Below are 24,871 nucleotides of genomic sequence, written 5' to 3' on the forward strand. Positions count from 1 at the left end.
ACTAGAAGAGTTGTTTTGATCGGACGATTCTGAGGGAGGTACTGATGGCGTGAACTTTTAATTGATCTATTTTTATTTAAACCAACAAGTTTCCAGACCACGAGTCTGAAGTTCATTTGCAAGTTAGTTATCTGCCTTCAAAGGAGTTTATTTCGTTATTTAACTTCCCCCAATTTTTTTCCTATAAAATCACATCAATGTGTTCCCTGTGTAGTCGCTAACTGACACTTCTTTCCATTAGAGGAGAATAAAGAAAGGTAGGAGACAAGATCAAAGTGACACACTAGGAAAACTATTATTTATTGGTTTTTGTTTTGTTTCTTTAAAAAGCTTACACTCATTGAGTACAGCAGATAAAATCTCCAAAAATCATTTCTAAACAGATGGATTTGGAGTACAGAGATTCAGATTTTTTTTTTGTCTGACTTCATTACAATTCAACATTTGAGTCAAGGTCGAACTGGCATTTTTATAAATTATGTAAAAACCTGATTAACACAAAATCACAAAGGGACATTGAAAAAAAAAAAAAGAAGAAATAACATGATGTGAATTTCATGTTACTCTCTTTATTATTGTACACAATATACAAACTGGTCCTTTGTTTCAGTTTTGTCACTCACGCCTACTGCCTAACGGGGATTAAAAGGTGGAGATAAATAAATAAAAGTATCTAAATATCTCAAAAAGGATAGAAGGTAAGTGAATATGGAAAGTGTGTTAAATCCAATTAAACGAGCAAAAAGCCTGACAACATACAAAAATACAAATTTTTCAAGCATGAGATTATTGGATGGATGACCGGCTGTCACCAAGAGATAATTTCATACAGTAACCACTTCTCTACTCAGAACAATAGTAACCATGTGATCATAGCAGCACATTGTGCCTGTATTGGATAATAAAAGAGAAACAAAAAACAAACTGGTTTCCATTGGTTTGCTGTATACTGAAATGGAAAAAATAATGAGGTGAATCTGTACGTTCAGATAACTACAGCTAACAACATTTGGGAGGGGACTTTACAGCAAAACAACACAGGCAAAATGAGAGAGAACAGAGTGCAGGTGGAGCTGCAGGTGTCCCGCAGATAAAAACACAGCTTCTCCAGTTCTGCAGAGGAGCAGAGAAAACATGTGAGACACTGACCACAGAGAGGACGCATTGAAAGCTGTTGATAAGAAAGCTGAACATGTCTTACCTTCACTGAGCAGTGCACATTATCTGTGCTTGTCAGAAGATTTATGAGTATCACTGTTAAGCAAAATGACAAATTGATAAAAGAATGAGAAAGTAAATAGTTGATTTTCATAACATATATTTCTCAATGTCAAAATCAGAATGTGGGACGATGTCTAACATATGATGAGTAAAGCTCAGCACAGAGTGGAAACCGGCAATTATTAGCTAGCAGTTAAATGCTCATATTTTTAATTATCTTACAAGCAAGCCCTGTAGTCTTGCTTCTCAATGCTTTCTGAAAACTGCTGTAATTCTGAGCACTAATATGTTCATTGAAACACAATGGGAGGTCATGGTCTCATGAAGGAAACACTAATGAACTGTGCAAATATTTAGCTTACAAAAGAAGCCGAATTAGCCTTTAAAAACAAACCCAACTGATCTGACATGATGTTACTTTTTTTTTTTAAAGACTATACACATCTTTAACTATCTAAATATTTGAACTACCCAGAGATAAGATCAAGGCATCACTTTGTAGGATATTGCTTTTTCTCTTCCTTTCCACCGCTGCTGTCCCTTTTCTCTTTCTTCTCAGATTTCTCTTTGTCATGTCGAGACTCCTGCAGAACAACAACACAAAGAAGTATGAGATGACACGGATCAATAGAAACACAAATACAGATATACACATGTTTACAGTTAATGTACATCCTCATCTTAAATTAAAACTTAAGAAATGTCAGCCTGTGATAAATAAAGCTAAAGACTACAGGTTCCAGGATGTACAACTGTAAAAACATGAGACATGTTAACGCTGGTAAAGGTTAATGAGATGAGTCGACCTTTTTCCCTCCAGAGGACGTCCGCTCAGGTTTCACAGAATCTGCCTTCTCTTTACTCGAAGATTTGGATCTTTTGCTCTTCTCTTTGTCAGCTGAAAGCGGGGAGTCACAGGTGGGACTCGTGCTCTTGCTGTTTTTGGAGGAATCTAGAAAGAGATGCAGTTTGGATTTTACAATCATGTTTTTTTTGTGGGTTGCATTGTTACATTGTACTTATATGGTGGAATGATCACATCAGAGTGGTTGATGACAAAACTTACTGGTTCCGTTCTCGTCCTTTTTACGTTTGGTTTCTTGGCTCGCCTCACGATCATTGACAGCGTGGTCCTAACAGAGAAACAACAGAACACACAGCAGGTTAGTATAAGTAACAAAAAAGATCAGATTATAGATGTTGTATTTTCCGTCTATTAAACAACATATAACTCTTAACTGGAGAAAATATCTATAGTGGTTCTAAAAAGCCTTTCCAGAGAACAACGTGGTTCTTGTTTTTGTACTGACTCGTTTCCTTTCTTTTCGATCCTTCTCTTCTTTCTTCTCTTTGGATCGGCCTTGTGTGTTGTCTGACTCTTTCTTCTCCTGCTCCCTCTCTCTGCTCTTGGACCGGGCTACTGAATTGTAGTTGGGGTGGTGCTGTGAAAACGATTGAATACGAACAAGACAGAAACCTGTTATATGATGTCGGAGAGCATTTATAGACTTCTATTTACACTCAAGGAATGGAGTTATTCTTTGTCACACTATTATTTAAACTTAAGACCAGTTTAGTTGAAACTTTGTCTTACCAGTCTGAAACATGATATGTTTGAAGATGGTTCTGACTTGTTAAATGAGCTTTATTGTACTGATTAAATGACAAAGATATAGAAACACCTAAAGGGGCCATTAAAGCTAACTTCATTAACAACCCTTGTGAGGGACTCTTTTGGGCCACTTCACACAGCTTTTAATTTTACCAACGATTTTTAATTATTTTGTGTCGTCGCAAATCTTTTGTCTGAACTGGCCAAAATAAAGAAAGGGTGAAATTCTCAGTTAACAGTGACCAATAGTGATAATAGTTAATAATTCAAAATATACATTTAAATCTTTATAATTAAACAATAACAAATGTGAACCTGAAAACTACTTTAAGGGGAAATATAAATGAGCTATTCTGTTCTCGTTCTTTCAGACAAACATGACTCAGACAGATTAGTCTCAAATCTAATCATTGATAAGATTTAAACAAATGCTTTAAAAACAATGACAACTGTTTGAGCAAATACAATCCTGAACAGGCATTACTGTTCATTATCTGGGAATTGCATCTAATCTACTCCCACAAAATGAGCCTTACATCAAACAACAACATACTGTCTGTTAAATATCACACTGCTGTGTAATGCTACAGGGGCTGCTTGAAGCGGTGAACCCACTGAGATGATCAGCAGACTGCGTTCTACAAAGTCTTTCAGCCTCTTCTCATGGTTTTTTGTTGTCTTTCTCATAAGTTAGTTTCCCTCTGCAGAAGCAGCTGTTGATCTGTCTGACAGTCGAGACTAGCTGGTGAAAATTGTGCATTTCTCTCTCAGCAGACTACACATTTATCATATTCTAAAGACAACATGGAGAAACTGAATATTGGACTTGTGCTATTTGAGAGGGCAGAAAGAAAATAATGTGAACGTCACATCATGTCAGCTGAATGTGTAAACGAGCAGTTTGTGGAAGTTTTTATAAATGTAATAATGTCAGATCAGACTAAGTGTTTTGAGATCTTTTCACTGCCTCAACATGCCCAGAAGGTTTTTACAAGTGCAGTTTGAAGAAAAACCAACAACTTAGGTAATGGTGACACATACATCAATCCATGACTATTATGAAGTTTACAAACTGAGTAAACACAAACTATGGATCGAGAAAATCAGACATGTAGAATTCAATGTTTCCTGTGAGCAGCAGCACATGTTTGGCAAACAAAGATTAAAGTGTGACTTAAGGAGGAAGTAGAGGAGGAAGTTCAAACCTTGGATGTGGAATCCTTGGGTTCGTTGTTATTGTCCTGTGGGGATGAATGGAGATGACAGATGAGCTGGGAGGGGGTGGGGGGTTTGGAGGAGGTTGTCAGACAGCAGTAGAGAGTTTGAAGTAGGGGAGGGGTGTGGGGGGGTCGGGGCTTGCCGGACCAACAGCATACGTCTCCCTTGACCTCTGACCTTCAAGGACTAAGGCTTTGACAAGGTTATTACATGAGGAGATTTCATAAGCTCAAAATCTGGAATGTCAGTACTTTGAATAGAAAAACCCTGAGCATATCTAAGAAATAACTTCTAAGTCAGAACACTACAGACATGTCTGAAAGTGCAGGCAAGATAATATAAAAGTCCTACAGTGCAGCTGGTATCAGATACATCTAAAGTGCAATTGCTTATAAATACTGTGTGGTTGTGTGGTTGTGTGTGTGTGTGTGTGTGTGTGTGTGTGTGTGCCTGTGTGTGTAAGACAAATCACTTATGTGCTTGACTGCATCCCTACATTAATAACTGTGGCTGTCACTTACAGTTCAGGAATGGATAAGACACAGGGAGCCTATTTCTCTGGTGGAAGGTAAAATAAAGACCTATCACAAGCTTCCAGTGGTTTAGGCAACGCTCCAGACGATTCAGGCTTCGCCCACTCTTTCCCTCCCTCTCTCTCTTTGTAGGAGCAGGCTTTATTCCCTCTGCTTTTTTGGCTGATTCAAAATGGCGACATATATTTTCTCCGTTGATCTCAGCTGCTGGTGGCTCAGGTTCCCAATTGAGTGCTTGCCAGGAGGTAGTGCGACTGTCGATGCTGATGGCTGGTAGGTGTTGGGGGTCGTAGCGCCTCAGCGGCCAGACTGGACAAACATCATGTGACGTGATGGCTGCATGCGGGCCGTTTTAACAAATGGAGATAGAAGGGACGATGGGCCCCAGCGGCGAGGGTTTCCTGTAGCAGAGTGGTTTGCTCGACACCATTCGACTCTGTGCTGGATCCAGGATCGTTGAGGGCAAAGTAAAAAAAATACTTTACATCACTTTAACCAGGGAATCTTCTCGGCTTGCAAAAAACGAGGAAAAAATCATCTTGGGCATCACTGCGAGTAGTAAAAGGCTGCTCTCGACGTAACAAAAAAATCTTTGCAATGAAAACGTGAAACTCTTGATTTGGCAAGCCATTAAACTTCAGGCGGATATTATTCTTAAAAAGCAAAAAATCCACAAGGAATATAGAATTGCTTAAAAAAAAAAATCTTTCTTCCGAAGGCACACTGACTGCTTTCATTAATATGAAAATAGATAAATATTTCAATATGAAAATACTCAATATACACAATATTCTCTTGGCTAAGTCCTTGAGGGGGTTTTTCACCCAATTCTGCAAAATATCATGCTCAAGTCCATGGAATGCTTTCCAACTCCCATGGATTTGGTTGGGATTTCCAGATGCCTGTGTGTACGACAACTCTCCTTGATGATCTTCGGGGCTGCTGGAATGTGCAACGGCAGGGGAACTCTCCGGCAGACAGAGAAGAAACGGTCACAGCCTTCCTCAAGCCATACTAACCTTAACAGACGACGAGTGGGAAGGAGAAGAGTGGCTGTCGAGCTTTCGTCTTTTGTGATCTGGACAAAGAAAAGAGTGAAAAACAGGTTTTAAATAAATTAAACTTCTGATTAACATTTTTTTGTTATTTGATCTGATGCTTTAAATTAAAAGTTGGAATAAGAAAGATATCTATATATAGATAGTGTACGTATATGTGGGTAAATAGAGCAGTATCAAAGACATGCAGATAGGCTCCTTACCCCTCTCGGATTCGGCTGACTCTGATCTGGGAACTGGTGACTTGAGGGACCCAGCCGCAGCACTCCGGTCTCCTTTCTCCTTGCTCTTGGACTCCTTGATGGCGTCGCGCTCCCTGGACGGCTCCACTGGCTCCCCGTTGCCGGCTTTGGCCTTCTCGTCTTTGCTGCTCTTCTCCTCAGCTTTCACTTTCTCCCTGTCTGCCTTGGGGGTCTTCTCCTTACCCTCACGTGCCGCCCGCTCCTCCTTCCCCGCTCTTTCGTCTCTCTGCTTTTCCCGCCGGTTCTCCGCCTTTGTCTCAGGAGTGCTGCCTGGTGTCTTTTCCTTTTTCTCTTTCTTGTCCTTCCCGCTCTTCTCTTTGTCGTCCCGGTCTTTCACGGCTTTGGTGCTGAAAAGGGGAAACATTTTTCATGTGAGAATACTGAAAATACTGAACAATACAATACTTGTGTTTTTGGACATGATGCCATTGTACATTTTGAGGCTGTTAAGCTAATTTGAGAGATCAGTTCTCAAGATGCCTACCTGTTGAGAGCACCGTTCCCATTGCTGGTGGTCACTTTGGCCGCTGCACTGTTGGTTTTGTTCACTGGCTTTGTAGTCCCCTGAGATTTATCCTTGCTCCGATCTGCATTAAAACAAAACAAGAACAGTTTGAGCAATGAACCAATAACCCCCCAACTATCTTAAGCCAAATGCTTTCATGGGAAAAATAATAGTGCAGCCAAAGAAAGGCATCCAAATGCTTTTGATAGTTTTATAAAAACAAAGAAGTTTTACATTTGAATTCTTAATATAATAGATGTAATTAAAAAAAAAAAAAAAAACCTACCAAGTCTGCAATTGTGCAGTTGAAGAAGTTCAATCTCTACAATGTGTATAATGTATGAGGTTCAGCCTCCCTGAGTTTCTCATCACTCACCTCCGTCCTCTGGCGTCCCCTCCTCTGTCTTGCTCGAGGTGCTGGCCGGCTTTCCAGTGCTGCTTGGACCGTTCTGTTGGCTGGCAGGGGTGGCACTGCGCGCTGGCTGCTCCTTGTGGTGAAACTCGTTCTCAGGGACCATGTGCACCTTCTGGCTTTTCAATCGACCCGAATAACTGCAAGATGCATAAATGGTTTTTGCACAGCACAGACAAAACCTCGAATCAAACACACAAAGATTAAGTCAAACTCCTGGGTATCATACAACTTTTAGACGGACAGGAAAACTCATAACTAATCTTAAATCAGCATTGACCTACAGCTACAACCCAAATTTACTAAGCCAAATAAACAGCATGGACACATAAGTACAAACAGGTATCCACTTAAAGTAATGTATCGTAAGTTGTGTGCTATCTAGTGGAATTTGGCAAAAATGGACTGATTGACTACTCCTCTTTCAGGACCTAATCCTCCCCAGACTCCAGACAATAGAGTGAATGTGTGCTCCACATGGAGCTGAACAGCACACAATGCTGTGTTACCCCATTGCTAAGGCATAGAGGTCGGGCCTCTTGTCCTTCTCCTCGAGGCAGATCTTGTGGACTCGACACTCCAGGGCTTGGCCTAGGTTCAGGACCTTGGGGTAGCAGGGCAGGATCTTTGTGAGCACGATGAGAATATTGCGGATGTGGGTGTAATCTCCCGTCTCCAGGCAGTGAACTGAAGCCTGGATGGAGCAGGGACAGAGTGCGTTATAAGAGATAAATGATCATCTTCTACAGAGCGCTGATTATTGAGACAGACGTTTCAAGAGTAAAAATAATTATGAAGAGCTGCTCACTTTTGTCAGCATGTAGTGCCACTTGTGCACGACATGCCTGAAGTTCTCATAATCAAGCTGATCTGCTTTGTTCCCTCCATCAAAGCCGGTGGCTCTGAAGATGGTCAGGAAGCCAGGGTAATTAACGCACTCCTGTTACCACACAAAAAGGAGAAATTATTGTTGTACTTTTGTCATAATATATTATAGAACTGTCCCAATGACAGGCATGAAACAAAGGGTAAGACAGGACACCTTCTCATAGGTGGCTCGGTCGCTGTGCCATCGAGTCACCGTCTCCAGCATGCAGCAGAGGAAGCGTCCATAGCGGTGAGACTCGTTCTCCGTACAGCTGGCCACCGTGTAAATGATGGCAGAGAACACCTGCAATGTGACACAATGTAAGGGGTTAAATTAAAAAACGAGAAAATCTAAAATCTGTGCATTTGGAGGAAGCAACAACTCTTCATTAACTTCACCCTGTCTGACTAGTTTTTACTTTTAATGCTCTCATTCCATTTACAATGAAACAGTCCTGTAAGGTTTACATCTGATGGTGCACCTCTGCTCCTTGAACTGCTAAATGGATGTTTGACACTTTAATTTATCCGTTTGTGTTATTTTAATGAATTCTATATATAAATATAAATATTTCAACAAATTCTGTTTCGCTGACTTTGCAAAATTAAGAGCCCTCATTATCTTCTTCATTCATCACGTGAATAATGTGTCCTCCCTTTCTCAAAAGTTATTTTTGGCTGTACAGTAAAGATGTAGTTACACTAAATTGAACACTCAATCATCTGAAGCAGGGGTGGACAACTTGGTCACTTTTTACATATCAATTAATTGGAAACATGAAGAAAACATGAAAACATCTGCCATGAAATCATGAAAACCAGAAATATGTCCATAATAATATTTGATCACTGGTATATGTTGAGTTAAATTTGAGACATAATCGACTGTAATTGTTTTTGTATCTTACAATTTGGCCCTCTGGCAGTGAGAATTAAATGAATGTGGCCCTTGCTGTGACCAAAGTTGCCCATCCCTGATCTGAAGAATAAAAGTATAGATGTTTCGAGTGTCTCACCCTGTCGTAGCACAGGAGGGTGCAGAAGTTGGGTGTCTTCTGCTGGTGGACTAGCTCAACAAAGCGGGCACAGTACACAGCGTCGATGGAGGAGAAGATGCAGCGAGGGAACAGACAGAGCTGCAGGAACTTTGTTATCGTCTCGTTCTTTGTGGATTCTGTCGGTGAGAATTTAAATGTGTTAGTTAGTGACAATGACACATGAAATACTGTTTTTTTCTCTCCTCCATTACATTTACAGATATCTTGAGTTAAATCAGGTTGAAAGAGATCATTGCTTTATGCTTGTGAAATACAAGACTTTGTATAACAACAACTGTGTTCTAGACAATCCTGAACTGATCAGAAGACAAGTGAAGTCAGAGTACACATTCAGAATCAAAGCACTTGTGTAAACATGGGAACACTTACTGGCCAACAACCAGTTGTCTTTCTCTAGCTTGAGGCGGTGTAGAACCCGTTGAACGTGCTCCGCTTGCTTCTTCTCCTCCTCCTGCAGTTTCTCCTGCAGGGCAGTGCAGCGTTCCTTCTCCTTCTTTTTCTTATTCATGGGCTACATTGAAAGGGAACGATAAACATATTCTCACCATAAATACACGATGACAGCTTTGGCACAGATGTTTATTTACTTCTTTTGTATTGAACAACATATTGTCACTCACACAACATAACTTTTCTCAAAGTCAAACTGGGCACTAGTGGTGTTTAAGGGTATGCTAATGAACAAGCCTTGTTCAACTACTCACTATCTCTGGGTTCTCCTCGATGGCCTTGATCTGAACCTTGAGCTTGTTGACCTCACGATCGTACGCAGCATTTGGAACGGCCAGGTCGTACATCGTGAGGGACCAGAACGTGGCGTAGAACTGAGGTCGGAGGTCGTCCCACACTCTGGCTGGATGTAGGGACACCACCGCCTCATGGACCGGGGTCATCACCTGTTCGCACGCTGCAACATACTTGTGCACCTTCTGCTGCTGCCTGTTGCCCTTTTCTGCTTTCTTCAGTTCATCATACTTCGACTGCACAGTAGAAGAAACAAAGTGAGGTTTAATTTCATCTTAATCAAAAAAATGTAACTCCCTTCCAGAGAACAGTTATTTGTGTTGAGTTCAAACAGTTTGTTGGGGATTCATTCATAGGAGTTGATCAAAACTAGATAAGCTCTATCATATTTATTATCTGCCCACTTCTTTCAGAATACTGGGAATAGAGTCACCATTAACACATTTTCATACTTCTATTAGCCCAAAGTTGAGGCTATTCATCCAACATACGATCAAATATAAATGAGGAGAAGGACATTAAAGGTAGAATAGTGTGAACAAGTTAGGGACAGGCATTTCATTGATAATAAAATTTGAAAGTACCGTAAAATCCGGTGTTTAAGACGCACTTTTAATACCCTTTTTTTTTCGTCTTAAAAGATGGCTGCGTCTTATACACCAGTGCAACCAATATACCAGTATAAAATACTGAAACATGTGCCATGATTACAGCGGGGCAGCTGCCACTAACTGCAACCTGACGTGATTAAAAACCCATCCCCCGTGTATTGAAAGCTGAGTGCACGCTGTGCTGGGAAAGACGGCGACACAGACCAGGCTGGCTGCGCCACTTTTTCCACATCAATTCTCCCTCACGAGGTCATAATCATGCATTTACAGAAACAGTGGGACATTTCCCCTACATAAACATTGTGGAGTGAAAGAAGATTGAAAGAAGTCTTATATTAAAGTTAAAGAGTGACCAGCGGAGTCGGGCAGCGCGACTCGCAAGCTAGGAGTCTGTGCCTCACAACTTTCACTGCAGGCTAAGAGCTCAACTACCGTACTGTAGCTAGTAGGAGCGCAAACTCCCAAAAGTGAAAACAAACGGAACTAAACGAGCAACACAGCTGCACAGAAACTGCACGTTGTAGACATCGCTGAACACAATATAAATCATCACGCAGGAAAACAGTTTAAAGTTTTTTGTTCTCTCTATGAGACGGATTTTACGGTAACTAGCAATAGTTTTGATAAAAATCTGAATGGGGGCGGGGGGGTTCTTACAGATGGACCGGGATGTAACAAGTTGGTTAGCTTGATGCTAACACATAACAGAAAATGCCTTTAGTGGGCTAACAGATTTACCATCACAGTTATGGTACCTTTAACATAAGAAACCAACTACTTGACTTAAAGAGATACGGTAGTTTTGGCATTTTTGAAGTGGGGTTGTATGAGGTACTTGCTGTCAGTACTAAGTATATAAGCCACAGGAGATGCTGGTCAGCATGGCCAGCATTGGGGTAAATGTATGCTATAATGAAGAAATTCACAGCCCCTTTACTTTTCTGCTAGCAAGCAAACTTTTTGGCATAATACATAGCGCTTCAGGTGCTTAAAGACCCATCCCTAGAACATATGGGATTGGTAGAAATACAAGCTTCATCTCTGTAAAGAACAGAGATGTGACATGACACACACTAATAGTTTGAGAAAGTATTCCACTCACCAAAATCTGGTGTGCATACATCGGCCGAGATAGGAAGAAGGCAGCGTCATGTGGAGTGTGGAACTGGTTACAAAGGATGTCAATGGAGGGAACCCGCTTGATGTAGTCCTCTGTGCTCAAGTTGGAGGCCAAAAAGCCCCCAAACTGCACCAAAGTGTCATGACACTGCAGGATTCAATACAATAACACACAGTAAATAATATGTAAAACATGATCTTGTTAGGAGCTCTGAAGAATTCACCTGCTAATCCATGGTCATCCAAATGTTAACATCTTACATAAGTAAGATTGATAAACTTTTACTATATACCTGATCATAGAGGTGGCCCACAAGTTTGAGGTGTTTCTCTCCACCTTCTAAGAAAACGACACCATTTCGTTGCTGGGCCATGAGTAAACACAAAGGCAGGGCCAGTTCATGGTCCAGCAGGGCATCCTTCAGACGCTGTGAAGACTTCTTAGTGTTCCTGATTTGGCCAAAGTAGCCACCCTGTTGAAAGAAGCACACCCATAATGAAAATGACCTGAACTCAGGCGCAACACTGGTTCAGGTAGATCTTGATCAAAAGTCTTTGTTAGGGAGTGAAAGCCGAAAATTAGTCTACATACCTCGGCTTTGAGTTGCTCCCCTCCAGTCATGGCCTCTAACTGCTCGGAGGTCATCTCATCAGTGATCTCAATGCCGGCCATTTTCTGCACCACCTCTTTCATTATCAAAAGGTCAAAACTGCAGGAAGAGAAGGAACTTATAAAGCAGAGCACCTTCCTGACACATCAAAGAAGCATGACGAGCAGAAAAGGTCATTCATGTGGCAGGAAAAAAAAACAACCTGTGCTCTTGCATCAACTTACCTCTTCCCTGCCTTCAGCTGATTGGTGACATACTGAAGAAGGCCAGCCAGCTCGATCGGGTATTTTCTGAACACGGCTCCACACAGACTTGCCAGACCTTCATGGAGCAGAGGAACAGGTGTATGTCAGATACTCAATAAAACATCAAACAGTTTGTCTGCTTTTGCATGCAAATGAAAGATGTGACAGGCCGGTAACCAGCCAGTTAAACTTTGGTGTGACATACTCTGAAGCCACGAGGAGATGGTGGTGTCGTCATGCTTCATCTTCTCCTTCTCAGGGTTGGCCAGAGCCTCAATGATGCAATCTGAAGACATAGTTAAGTGAAATGACAGAAGAAAAACCTCTTTGCACTTACACCTTACTTCCTCTGACAACATATGCACACACGTCTATTGTAAGCTGAATTAACGCCAAACATTGCAGGATACAGGCCAGGACATCATAGTTGAGGGATGTGAGGTATTTTAAAGAATCCACCACGGGAACGATGAGGTTGTCGTACCACTGGATCTGAGACAGCATCTGAAAAAGGGAAGCGAAGGGAATGAAACAAATAGAAAAAAAGTGTTGTACTTACTCTCTGATGTACGTCGCTTTGGATAAAAGCGTCTGCTAAGTGAATTGTAACATTGTAGAAAAGCTATGCACTAAACCTAACTGCACATTTATAACCATTAAGAGGCTAAACTAAAGTGCTAAAGTCATTCTTGTGAAATATCAATAAATCCCAAGACACTTCACAAAAAGAGCAGGTCTAGATTGTTGTACTGTAGATGCATGCACACTTCAATAAACATAGATCAGAAACTTCTGATTAAGTGGAACAGATTTGCAAAAACGTTAGTCAACAAAAAAAAGTATTCAAGAAGTAATGGTAAAGTGAAGAGGTGTGTAAGGATCAAGCATTAACTTTTTGCACTTCTTTAATGTGTATTTGTGTACACAGAGGGCCTTGTAAACTGGAGTCAAAATCCTTTTCTGTGTAAACACACTTGACCAATAAAGCTTCCTCTGAGTCAAAGTGTACCAATTGATTTTGTTTAGTCATTTACTTTGATTGATAAATCCATCACATATGTAGGGAGTGCTGTAAATTGACACGACTGCAGGGGCGTGCTTTAAGAGTGACTTAGCTGCTACAGCCTTTAGTTAAGATATTCTATCGGAGAATGTCAAATGCTTTTGACTTCATCCAATATGAGACTGGAGTCAAATAAAATCACTTACATAATCAAACAGGATGGTGGGATTGCTGTGGCTCAGTTTGCCAATCTGCCTTCCAGATTGTTTCACATTCTCTTTGGTCAACCGCCTGGAGATGGAGAAAAAGCACAGGACAAGAAAGAGCCGATTAAAAAAGACAAGGCGATGACAAGAGAGCTGTAAGCCGCGACTGTCACTTCTGTAAGCTTCACAGCGACTGCAAAAATTATTTCTTGGTTGTCAGCTTAGGATACAAGTAATGTCATTGATTTCCTTCAACAGCAGAGCAGTGTCAGAATAATTACTTGACCAGCACAAAACACAGAACTGTTTTAAATTCTCATGCTGTGAGTGTTAAACTGTCATTTGAATACAGCTTAGCTTCAGAGCGCTGGTGAAAACACAACATGAACACACTGCTGCATGTTTAAACTATCACATCTAGTCCATCCTACTGAGTGAGGTTTTATATGTTTGAGTTCTAAGATTTGAAACTTCATGTACATAAACGTTACGGTCAGAACAGAAGTAATCAGTTTGTCTTTTTTATTAATATAAAATATGTAATGAAGAGATATTAACAGCTGAACAGACATTTGAGATGAGATTTGTTTCTGAAAGTTGATGTAAAAAGGATCAACTAGCAAACAAACAAACTCAGTGCTCCTGTGAAGGTAGAGGAAAAGGGGGGAAAAGGGAGTCAAAACTGGATTAATGCCAAAATAGTGTCAGCATCTGAAGCGCTCCACCCTCTGAAATGACTTGATAAGGTTATGTGTGATACTGGGATAACTTAGGGTAAGAACAAAACAAAGGACTGAAAGACATTTAGAGATTGGAGAAATAAAAAGTATAAAACGGTCAAACTGCAGAGACTTGGCTTGAATGAATGTGAAGGGCTCCCCATTCTTTAACTTAATCTTTTCCAAGTAAATCAAAGCTCTACAGAACAGAGGAGGACTGTATTGGGAGGGTTAAAATAATGGCTTAACAATTCAACATGCACAACGGGAAGCACACAGCCTACAAGGACACACTAACTGATCTGCTGTTTGGATTGAACGGACAGAAACAGGCAAACAAAAAGGTACAAAACAGAAGACTGCACAGGAATGGTACATAACGAGCTTCTGCAAGGTGACTTACTTCATAATGTATTTGGCCCGTTCCACTGTTTGAGCTTTGACTTTAACCAACAGTGGATGGCTGGAGTATGTCTCATTCTTCCACTGTCCATATAACCGATACCTGAGGGAGCAGAGACACAGGAAGCACAGTTGAAGCTTAACAGCACTCAGAAACATTGACAGACCGGTTAAAAAATCGAATCTGTGGTTAATATGAAATATTGTTCCTCAATTGTTACACAGATAGTCAGAGGTAGTGTCTATAGCATGAGTATGCAATGTGCTGTAGCTACCCTAGAGACGTTTGTTCTGTAAGTGAACTGGAACAGCTTCTCGTCATGTGATGAGTTTAAGTTGTGTTAGAGAAAAAAAGTATAAAATGCAGTTGCCCAGATGTTTAATGACACAGAAAAAGTTATACGGACCAAACATACTGGCTTCAAAACAATCCTTAAATAATAAAATAGTTACTTTCTGATGAACGAGACAGGAAGGAATTATAACCAGCTTATCACAGGCACAGCTTTTTGCCTTCCTTTATTTTGTCAGAGCATTTTGATTAATTGATTGCTGTCCGGATGTAAAGAAAATTTCAACAAATGTTACAAAAAAAGTGTGTAAATCGAGTGGATCATCCTAGCTTCACTGAGCCTTGACAATCAGATCAGTAATTTGCCGTGGGTCATAGAGCAACGCAGCGAAATGCTCTTAAAATTCAGCACAAACAGCCACCAGATGCTCAATACACCGACACAGCAGAGGGTTAATTAACTACACTACTTGTCTATTTGTAGATGAATAAAATCCTTCCTTTCATAGTGATGACACAGTTTGATTAACAAGACGGTGAAATATTAGACAAAGTGCTGCTATGTTCCGTCACTTAATAAGCTGCATTATTAGCTGTGACAAACTGACACAGACGAGTAAAGAAAAACAAAACCTTTAGGGGTGCGGCCTGTCAGTGCTCATCAGCATTGTGGCAAAAATATTCGAACTAAAACTGAAGTCTAAAAATAACTGTGGAGCAGAAAAGATGCTGTGCCAAATAACAGGGAAAAAAACATCAAGCCTGGTTTGATGGACAGCGTCTTTGCTTGCGTGTCTACTATTCTTTCCTAGCTAGCTAAACACCATCCTGGAGCACTGCCTGAGGCTTTACTATCCAACAACTCAATTAAACAGAGTCATGAGAGTGTGTGTGTGTGTGTTCTTTACCTGTGATGGTAGGGAAAGAGTTTAAAGAGACCCCACAGCTCCTCAGACATGCAAGCATTACACTCCATCAGAGAGATAGCAGGGAGTAGCACCTGGTCTGCAATGCTCAGGAAACAACTCAACAGTGTGTCCTACAACAAACATACAACCAAAATAGATCAGCTCCTCAAAGTAACTTGTACTACAAAGATGAATAAACAAAATAGTGGTTTCACTCTTTGACGCTATATAAATAAAAATTGATTGATTGATTTTACACCAACCATTTTGTCTTTGTAGTCAGCTCTGCCATCACTTTGGTTCTGAGAAGAAAAAGATAACAGCATGAGTAATATGAAGGTGTAGACTGTAAAGCAGATAGTGAGGTAGTGATTGAATGGTTTGAAAGTTTAGTACCTCTTTCATGAAGCCCTTCCCAAGACGCACAATCTTGGCAAAGAGGATGGGGTCGTGAGAGAGGTGAGGGCCCAGGTAGCCGAGCATGCTGAAAGTGTCCCTGCGAAGGTCCTCAAAGGTCTCAGCAGGCCGAGGGGCCCGCTTGCTCCTCAGTGGCTGCAGCACACATCCACGTGCCCCTTTTGGGAGGCCCGCTCTGTGAGGAACAGACCAGCATGTAATGGTGCATTTCTCTTCTTTGAATCAACTTGTATGCATGACAATTTGGCATTGAGCAGAGATAAAGCCTATATGGGTCCAACCACATGTAGTAAGCAGCAAGTAAAACAATTTTGGAAAAATCAGTACCTTCTGTAAAGAGGCTCAACAGTCAGGTGCACGAGCTGGCAGAGAGCCAGCGCGATGGCCTTGTGAGAAGCTGCATAGAAGGAAGGCATCTGGTCCATAATACTCTGGGCGTGGTGCCAGTCTCCGATTCTAAGCAGCGCCTCCAACAGACCGAGCTTCTGGTTATCAGGAGCCTGTGGGAACGGAGAAGAGTAAAAACTGAGTGTCTGTGCTATTATTAAACAAACAAAAGTTCAGTTAAACTCAATGGTGGTTTAAGCAGTAGTACAATGCAACATCTCTCACTCCTCTGGCTCTCTACAACCACCAGGAATGGAACTTTGATACCTTTTCATTCTTTTCCTCCTCTTTTTCCTTCTCCTTGTCTTTGTCCTCATTTTTCTCCGAAGGCAACACAACCATGACCAGTTTGCGGGCAATCTGCTTGGCATCGGAGATATCTCGTTTGTGTTCCTCTATGATGGCGGCATCTAGTGGCATGAGCTGGAATGACAAAGGTAACAAAAAGGGAATGTTTAAGTCTTTGGACTAATGATGTCAGCGGCTTAACATGTGATGTTGGTGAAATAATACTACACTTTGAAGATGATGAAATAGTGTATAATATTAGTTCATGAATACATTTTGTCACTTAAAACCTCCCTGAAAACATCACGAGGTTACAGCTTCTAGCTTCGGCTCTCAAAAAATATGTATATTCCCAAATTCAGATGGATATGTTGATTTAATTAAGATTTATTTTAAATCATGTGAGAAGTTGGTGGACTAGAACTGTTTGCATGCTTACATGTACGTAGAGATCTTCCAGCTCTATCAGGTTATGGTGAAGCAGAGCAGCAGCGATGTGGTAAAGTGACTTGGGAGTTTCCTCGCTTGGCTCCTGAAGAAAGACAACAAAATCAATCAGTTCAAGGTGACATATTATGAAAAATCCACTTTTAAAGTGTTTTTGGGTAACCTGACTGTCTACAGACCCACAAAATCGGAAATAAACCCATCAAGTCCTTTGTTTGTAGTCTGCATAAGTCTTACAACACAGACAAAAGTGCTCCGTTTAAAATTTGCCCAACCAGAATCCCAATGTCACAGTGGGAAAGATAACCTCCCCTTTCCTGATATCGCCATCCATGGACTCCGCCCCCAGCCTAGATCAAAACTTTTGCGCAGGTCCACAATTTTTATTCTTGCTACAGAGGATTGTTGTCTACCAGGACAACTCAGCGGGGGCTCATTGCATTTGAAGAGACACACACACCAGAGAGAGCTGGTTTATACAGGGTCACAAACCTCCTCTGGTGCTTGATTCATGTTATATTTTGACCAAAGCACAGCACAGATGTTTCATTTAGACCACAGGGGACTGTTTGAAAAGGTGGAAAAGGAGTATAATATGTCCTCTTTAAGTAATAATCTTCGGATTATAGTTGGAGTTCAGGCTGGCTTTTGGATAAATGATGTTAAAAACACAGCAAACTATACAATCACAAGAAAGCATTTCAATTATACAAACAGACAAAACAGATGAGATGTCCCGAATAACAGGTTATATATATCTTGGCATCATTACACATCCTGGATTTTCTCACCTGGTAGAACTTGAACTTGAAGCCCAGGATGTGGCAAAGAGTAAGCGGCTCACACATGTATGATTTGATGAGAGACAGGAAAAACTCATCCTGGTCAGATCTGCTCTCATACACCTCCAAGATAATGTCCAGAACACGGTTAGGGTCCAAGTTAAAACATCCTGCAGGCAGAAGAAATGAAAGGATGAAGCAGTCAATCGGGTGAAACCATGAGATCATTGAGTAAACGAGTGTATATGACACACAAGGGAAAGGGCATACAGGGGAATCGACAGGCAATAGAAAAGGCAATTGCAGGATATAAATTTAAGTGGAATAGAAAGATAAAGGACCGAGCATGTGATGTTGCTGAGTAAGGGTCAGGTGTTGTGGAATTGGGACTAGGAAACAGATATCAGAATAGTTCAAACGTCCAGGATTGTTTTGTATTCGTTTTTCAGACCGAGTTCACCGAGCAAAGAATCAGCCCTGCATCTGATTAGAAAAACATATGATTGGGACCCAACCTGGAGTTGTAAGGATCAAAGTTAATGGGATTTGTATTGTTTACACTGTCATAAATATACTTATACACTGAGCAACATTTGAGATAAGAGATTAAAAACAATAAAGCCTGGCACCAGTATCAAATATACTGAGACCAATCTGATCTCTGATGGACAATTTTCAAAAATGAAAAGAAAAAGAAACATGCAAAGCAGATGCAGGATTTGTAAGACTGTAGCTAAAGAAGGTAGAAGCCCTGGATTGAATTCTGTTGTCCTGAGAGAAACTTGTTTATACCTATGAGGGACTTTATGCTCTCCAGAACGACGTGGCTGGTGATGTTGCCAGAGAGGTCCTGGCCGAGCTCAGTGATTAGTTTGCCGTAGCCCTCGTTCTCCTCCCTTAGCAAGTTGAACTTCTGTTGTTTATAACTGAAAGAACAAAAAAGATTACATAAATATTGTATACACATTATGAAGAGTGTTATAAACACACTGAAAAGCTTTGATTTATGCATTTTCTCCTGAAATGTGTGCTGAGCTTACAATAGTTTAGTCTTGATTTTTACAATCTTCTGATTAAACTGATGGGCTTGCTTTATGAGTCCAAGAGATTCAAGGGTTTCTGGATCGAGCCTCTCCTTCAGGATGGCCTCTGGAACAAAGAACTGGGAAAAAATAGAAAAAAAGGTTAATATTATGATGAAGTTCATGAATTAAGATTAAGATTTACTTTTATTGACTCTGTAAGTCATGCAACACACACATAGGCTGAAATATACACACATACACAAACAGGATCCTATGGACATGCACTAATGGAGAGATGTCAGAGTGACGGAGCTGCCCACAGCGGGCGCTCCTGAGCTGATGGTGAGGAGGGGTTTTGGTGCCTTGTTCAAGGGCACCTCGGCAGTGCTCAGGAAGTGAACTTCCATATTTGGTCCGCACCGGGACTTGAACCGGCGACCCTCCGGTTCCCAACCGAAGTCCCTACAGACTGAGCTACTGCCGCCCAAATTTAGGTAATCTAATACAGACCTCGCTATATATTCCAACAAGGCCTCTGAGACAGCAAGAGCCTTTTTAGAGTGCGTTTCTGCAAAAAGCACCGTTACTAAAGTCAGCCGTTATAACATCTACCTTAAAATCCGGGGTATAAGATTTATTTTTGTGCTTTTCATGGAGAGATAGGACAGTGGATAGAGTCAAAAATCAGGGAGAGAGAGAGTAGGGAATGACATGCGGGAAAGGAGCCAGAGGCTGGATTCGAACCTGGGCCGCACGCTTTGAGGACTATAGCCTCCATACATGGGTCGCGCGCACTAACCACTGCGCACTACGCACTTTTAATACCAATTATTTAATCTTAAAAGTTGGCTGCGTCTTATGCACCAGTGTGACCAATATACCAGTATAAAAAGCTGCCTTCATTACTGCGGGTGCAGAAGCCACCATCAATGCGGGCGACCTGGCGCAATTTAAAAAAATAATCTCCATTCATTGTGCCTTGAAACAGCAGTCTGAATGGGCTTATTGTTGTCAAACCATTAATATTTCAGTCATTTTGATAAAATAAAAAAAACTACACCGGCCATTTTTGGAGTATTTCACATTTCACTGTGTTTATATAGAAGCAAAGTGGAAGACTGTCATTCAAGGAATCATAGTTTGATGACTCAAAACTCTCTCTTCAGGCGACCTCTACAGTTTATTTTAGTCTGGATTTGCTCTCCACAATATGTCAATACTGATGGTCATAAAAAAATATTCTTACCAAACATGCTCCCACTAGTTGTGTGTAATGGTCACGTTTGTTTTTCTCTTCCAGCGCACCAGTCTCTAAATCTGTGAAAAACATAAATGTAAACAATTATTCTGACTGTTAAAACATATCAACCACTAATACATTGATACAAAAATGTTCCAGTGCCTCTAAAGCAGTACAGATAGACAGATAGATGTTTCTAAAATAAATGTCCAATATTTACCTAGTATACTGAACACATCTGCTAAAATTGATGGCATGTCATCTCTGAGTTCCTGAAATGAAAAAAAGAAGGTTAGTTAACGAAGTTCAAGTTAGGAAATATATTGATGAAATATTTTTATTTAACCAATGTGTCCTTATTTAAAAAAAAAAAAAAAAAAAAAGAGTAATTTAACTCTTGTGCCTTACAGTGGTCAGCATGAATGAACTGTTCAATGTTCTCTATTTGTAAGGTGTATTTTGACAATAAGAGCACGACCATAACTGAGCCCAGCAAGTGGAACAGACCACAATTATACAATCCCACTTTAATGACCGCACTGAACACTAATCAGATTTTCAACATTAACATTTGGTGTAGAACCAAGAGAAATCAAATCCATCTCGCCAAGACCCCTTTTCCACCATTTTGCATGAGGCTAAAATAGGGATATAACATCAAATGATTTGCTTCATAATTTGGATCATTTGTTCATATAAGCATTGAAAGGGCGACTATAAATGATGACTGTAGTTGCATTTCTCTGTAACTGTTTTGCAGTGGGAGCTGAAATCTAGTCCACGCAAATACATAATTTCAACACATTTTGAGTTTAACGCTAAAATCCTAAACATGGCATTTAATGGGCTGTGTGGTGTTAACAAGAAAGTTCAGAGAGGGAACTGTTTTTAACATTCCCCACAGAAGAAGTAAAAAGAAGACAAAAAAGGCTGCTCAAATCAGACTACAAACGCTCAACACTGGATGCTGATGTAGTTCATACCTGACGCTATGGAGGTGAGCAAAAAGTCAGCGGCTGACTGAGATGAGTGTCGATTTGAATGGAAACATCTTGAGATTTAATCCAACTAGCCTGGAATTCATTTTTCTGCGTTTTGCACTTTTACAATTATTTCAGCCGCTATGAATGTAATATGTGTCTTGAAAATCTCTTTGTTAATGTGTGATAATCTTCTGACAGACGCAGATTTCCTGGTGAAACTTGGTGTAAAGGCAGACTTTAAATCAATGTTTTTCAATGGTCAGTGAAAACTTTCACTTTGTAACCACTATAACGTCTTTAAAACTGTTGCCGTATTCATCTTAGGAATGTCTTTTCAATGGAAAATTGCTCAGTTGGAAGAAATTCTTTGCCCAACAACAAAACAGAAAAGGTTCTCAAATTTCAATGCTGACAGAGTACCAACTGAATAAAAAAGGCAGCATCATGGGATAAAAGGCCTGTCTCTTTAAAAATAGAGCGCACAGTGTTTAAAATCATTCTAACGTTGATGAAAAACCCCTTTACCATCATGTCCCCAAGGACGCTGGCAACGAGATCCAACTTCAGGTTCCCTTGTACAACCTGCCAGCAAAGCTCGTATAAGGCAGCCTGTATATCTGGAGATGGACAGACGGACAAGACACAGCACATCTTTAAACATATTCACAGATCTGACAGGAAAATGCTCTGCCATACTACATATACCACCAATATACAAAAAAGTATCCAAATGAGACAGTTATATAAAAAACTGCAAAAACACTAAGTAAATTAAGAATTCACCCTTTTCAAGATAATGTCAAGTCACCCGTTAACATTTCAGTAACTTGACATTCAGCCAACAATTACAAATGTAAACAGACTGGTTTGGCTGGGCTGTCTGCAGGTAACAGCTTTTTGAAAAAGCTTTCTTATTCTATAAAGGCTATCTGCACTATGACAACATCTTTAGCAGCTGGAGAAGAAAAAGGGTTAGTTGCTGTTTTTATGTCATTTTAGCATTCCTATTAGTGGTTGTGGTGGAATTTCTGTAGTTATTTAGATTATAATGTACAGATGTCACTGGGGTTATTCACTGTTCTCTAATGTCAGTCAGAGTTGATAAAGTTCAGCTGTTATTAGAACATCAAGGACAGCTTTGAGAGTGTCAACTGTTCTTCCTGATATCTGCAAGGATGTTTGGTAGACTTATTGTCTGCTCTAGTGTTATAGACGTCACAGTTTAGTCTAGGTGGGTCAATGTGACCCTGATAATGATAATGTCTTTTTGGATATATGTGATGCCTTTCGAGATGTTCGGCAGATGTGATTGAGCAAGACACGAAAACAGAAGTGTGATGTTAAATCATGTCTCCTCGAGTATTCATCTGATGTATAAACTTTCATCAACGTAAGCCATCTGAGTCAACTGAGTCTTATTGTATGGAGTCAAGTCTTAGTAATTTCTTCAACAGTGGTGACATTATACAGGGGCAAAAGCATAGATATTTGATTCAAAGTACCACATTTCTAATTATAAAATGTATTTTTTGTGTTTACACCAGGAAAACTAAAATACACTAACATGTGAAGAAAAGATGAGAATTCGATAGAACTGAAGTCATTTGAAACTTACCTCTAACCTCACTTCCATGATCTGTTTTTTCCGTGAGCTCTTTGCAGAGTTGTACACTAGAAGTAAATCGAAAAAAGTTCTGGTCAGTTAGGCAACTGAAACACGTCAGACTGTTAAACTAACTGTACCAACTTTATACAGCTTTGTTTTATTTCACTTCAGAGTTTTCCTTTGAAATATAGCATAGAAAAAAAAACACACTGAATTTAGCTGACATCCTCTACCACTGCTTTACCTTGCTGAATCAGTGTAATAGAGGATGAACACTACAAACTCGTCCCAGCAATGCTAAACCCACAGCTAAAACTACAGTACAAGTAATGTTCAGTCAGATCAACAGTGTTAAATCTCACAGCAGATTGTCAGGGCCCTGAGGTCAGATACGACCAGATTGATATTACCATTGAGTGTCTGTGTTTACTACTCAACCCAATAAGTACAGCACTTCACCAGCAGTAGGGCCTACAGCGACTATGCAGGATGGCATCAATGAAATCCAAAGCTGCTGGTATGGGGCCTTCAAATAAGACCCTATGACTGGAAGACTTTTTGTGGCTCTAGTATTGACTGAGCTTCACTGCTTCATCTCAGCTGTGAACATCAACTGAGCTTATGGCACAGGAGGGCTTTTTCCATAAACACCATTGAAAAACAACGTATTGAACAATTTAAATGTACCAGACGAGTTATCCTTTATAATATGAAAAATGAATGTGTAAGAATCGAGTACTTCCAGTTGATTCATCTCTCTGCAGGCCTCACATATGAAGGCCTACAACCACTACATTCAACAAGCAATGTTGATGTCTCTTTGTCTTTACATGATGGCAGAGTTGGTGTTTTTTTTTTTTTAAATATATAATTTAAGCAATATTTAACTCTTGGGGACGTTTTCCGTCATGGGACTGATAAAAACCTGAACATCGTCCCAGGTCACGTTTCTGATTTGCAGCTTCTAGTGCTGCCTAACCTCTGATGAAAAAGTAAATAACTAATAGAATAAATTGTCCCTATGTATATATCATCACTTGGCAAAGAGCACACAATGTTTTCATCGTGATTCGGTTATCCTCTGTTAAACAGCGTTATGTTGACTGGTTCACAGATACTAGCCTGATGATAGCAACTCTTCTTATACATCTGCACTACAAAGTCCTTGTGAATATGGTTTTGTTTTTCAGAATAAATGTGCATTGAGAATAATAAAGACTTTATTTTCTTATGAATTAAACGTGTAACTGGCAGCAGACACCAAAGAAACCGTGTCTAAAGTTACGGTTCACTAAAGCTTTTCCCTCCACCTGGTTACTATTAGATAATACTCCTAACAGGACGATATTTGTGGTGTTTAGTAACCAGCTGCTAATCCATTACATTCTGTTATGTAACGTAAGCATACTATCTATATTTTGGCATCAATTCCCCTAACATTTAGGACCCGGTAAGACATCGAGCCAGCGGGAGAGCAAAGCTACACGGATGCTAAGTAGCTTAGCTTTGCGAGTCACCGTGTTTACAAATTAAAGAGGGAAGCTATTGAGAGAGTAAGCTAACAGAAGCGTTAGCATGCAGGCACGGGGCAGTTTGCAACGTTTACGTTTCATCTCACAACACCATGTAAATAATTAAAATGTACTATATTCACAATCCAATACGAACTATACACACTGCTTCTTTCATTAGCTTAACGTTAGCAGGCCACTTAAAATGTGTTCTAGCTTGCTAACGTAGCCGCTTATGTTAGCCGTAGCAAACACACACTTTGAAGGCTTCCCTCTAATTAGCCGTGTAAGATACGCATCTTTTGTCACTTTTGACTTATAAATATACAGCTTAATCTGTGCCGTTTTGTTAAGTTCACATTAACTCACAATTCGTGTTTTCCTGATTTTTCCCAGTTTTTGATCCATTCACCAGGGAGGATAAGTGTCGCCATCTTCCATACACACAGCCCGGATGTCTAGTTCATCATAGCACACACAGGGTCAAATGTGCTGGTTAGCTGCTGCTAGCTCACTGTAGCATGGTGGGACTGTCTCTGAGGGCTTTGTTAAAACGGAACTTTGTGTACCATGTGGGCTAGAGCTACTACCTGGGTTCA

The 24,871-nt window shown here is 40.4% G+C and overlaps 1 protein-coding gene across 3 annotated transcripts; it reads right to left on the reverse strand.

Moving 5' to 3' along the window:
• Window positions 1–270: 270 nt before the first annotated feature.
• thoc2 (THO complex 2) lies at window positions 271–24,787 on the reverse strand. 3 transcript variants are annotated; one of them, XR_009675792.1, is made up of 39 exons: window positions 24,642–24,787; window positions 22,771–22,826; window positions 21,681–21,772; window positions 20,393–20,444; window positions 20,179–20,249; window positions 18,948–19,069; window positions 18,700–18,833; window positions 17,917–18,077; window positions 17,118–17,210; window positions 16,658–16,813; window positions 16,331–16,503; window positions 15,983–16,178; window positions 15,850–15,888; window positions 15,587–15,717; window positions 14,388–14,489; window positions 13,266–13,350; window positions 12,467–12,560; window positions 12,262–12,342; window positions 12,036–12,132; window positions 11,793–11,910; window positions 11,494–11,673; window positions 11,184–11,348; window positions 9,431–9,706; window positions 9,096–9,237; window positions 8,685–8,842; window positions 7,844–7,972; window positions 7,610–7,741; window positions 7,311–7,495; window positions 6,766–6,941; window positions 6,369–6,471; window positions 5,846–6,231; window positions 5,604–5,662; window positions 4,039–4,074; window positions 2,532–2,663; window positions 2,288–2,354; window positions 2,028–2,173; window positions 1,693–1,805; window positions 1,202–1,254; window positions 271–1,113 (listed from the first exon to the last, which is right to left on the reverse strand). XR_009675792.1 is itself a non-coding variant. In XM_061055485.1 (39 exons), exons 1-38 carry the CDS (start codon window positions 24,704–24,706, stop codon window positions 1,221–1,223), a joined length of 4,695 nt encoding a protein of 1,564 aa, XP_060911468.1. In that variant the 5' UTR covers window positions 24,707–24,787; the 3' UTR covers window positions 271–1,113; window positions 1,202–1,220. The 3 variants fall into 3 exon arrangements, 2 of the variants coding, with proteins under 2 accessions (XP_060911468.1, XP_060911467.1); XM_061055485.1 differs by having other exon boundaries at window positions 1,202–1,248; window positions 1,729–1,805; XM_061055484.1 differs by having other exon boundaries at window positions 1,717–1,805.
• Between the last annotated feature and the right edge of the window lie 84 nt (window positions 24,788–24,871).

The sequence above is a fragment of the Labrus mixtus genome, chromosome 14 (assembly GCF_963584025.1).
Source record: "Labrus mixtus chromosome 14, fLabMix1.1, whole genome shotgun sequence".
Classification (NCBI taxonomy): Eukaryota; Metazoa; Chordata; class Actinopteri; order Labriformes; family Labridae; genus Labrus; species Labrus mixtus.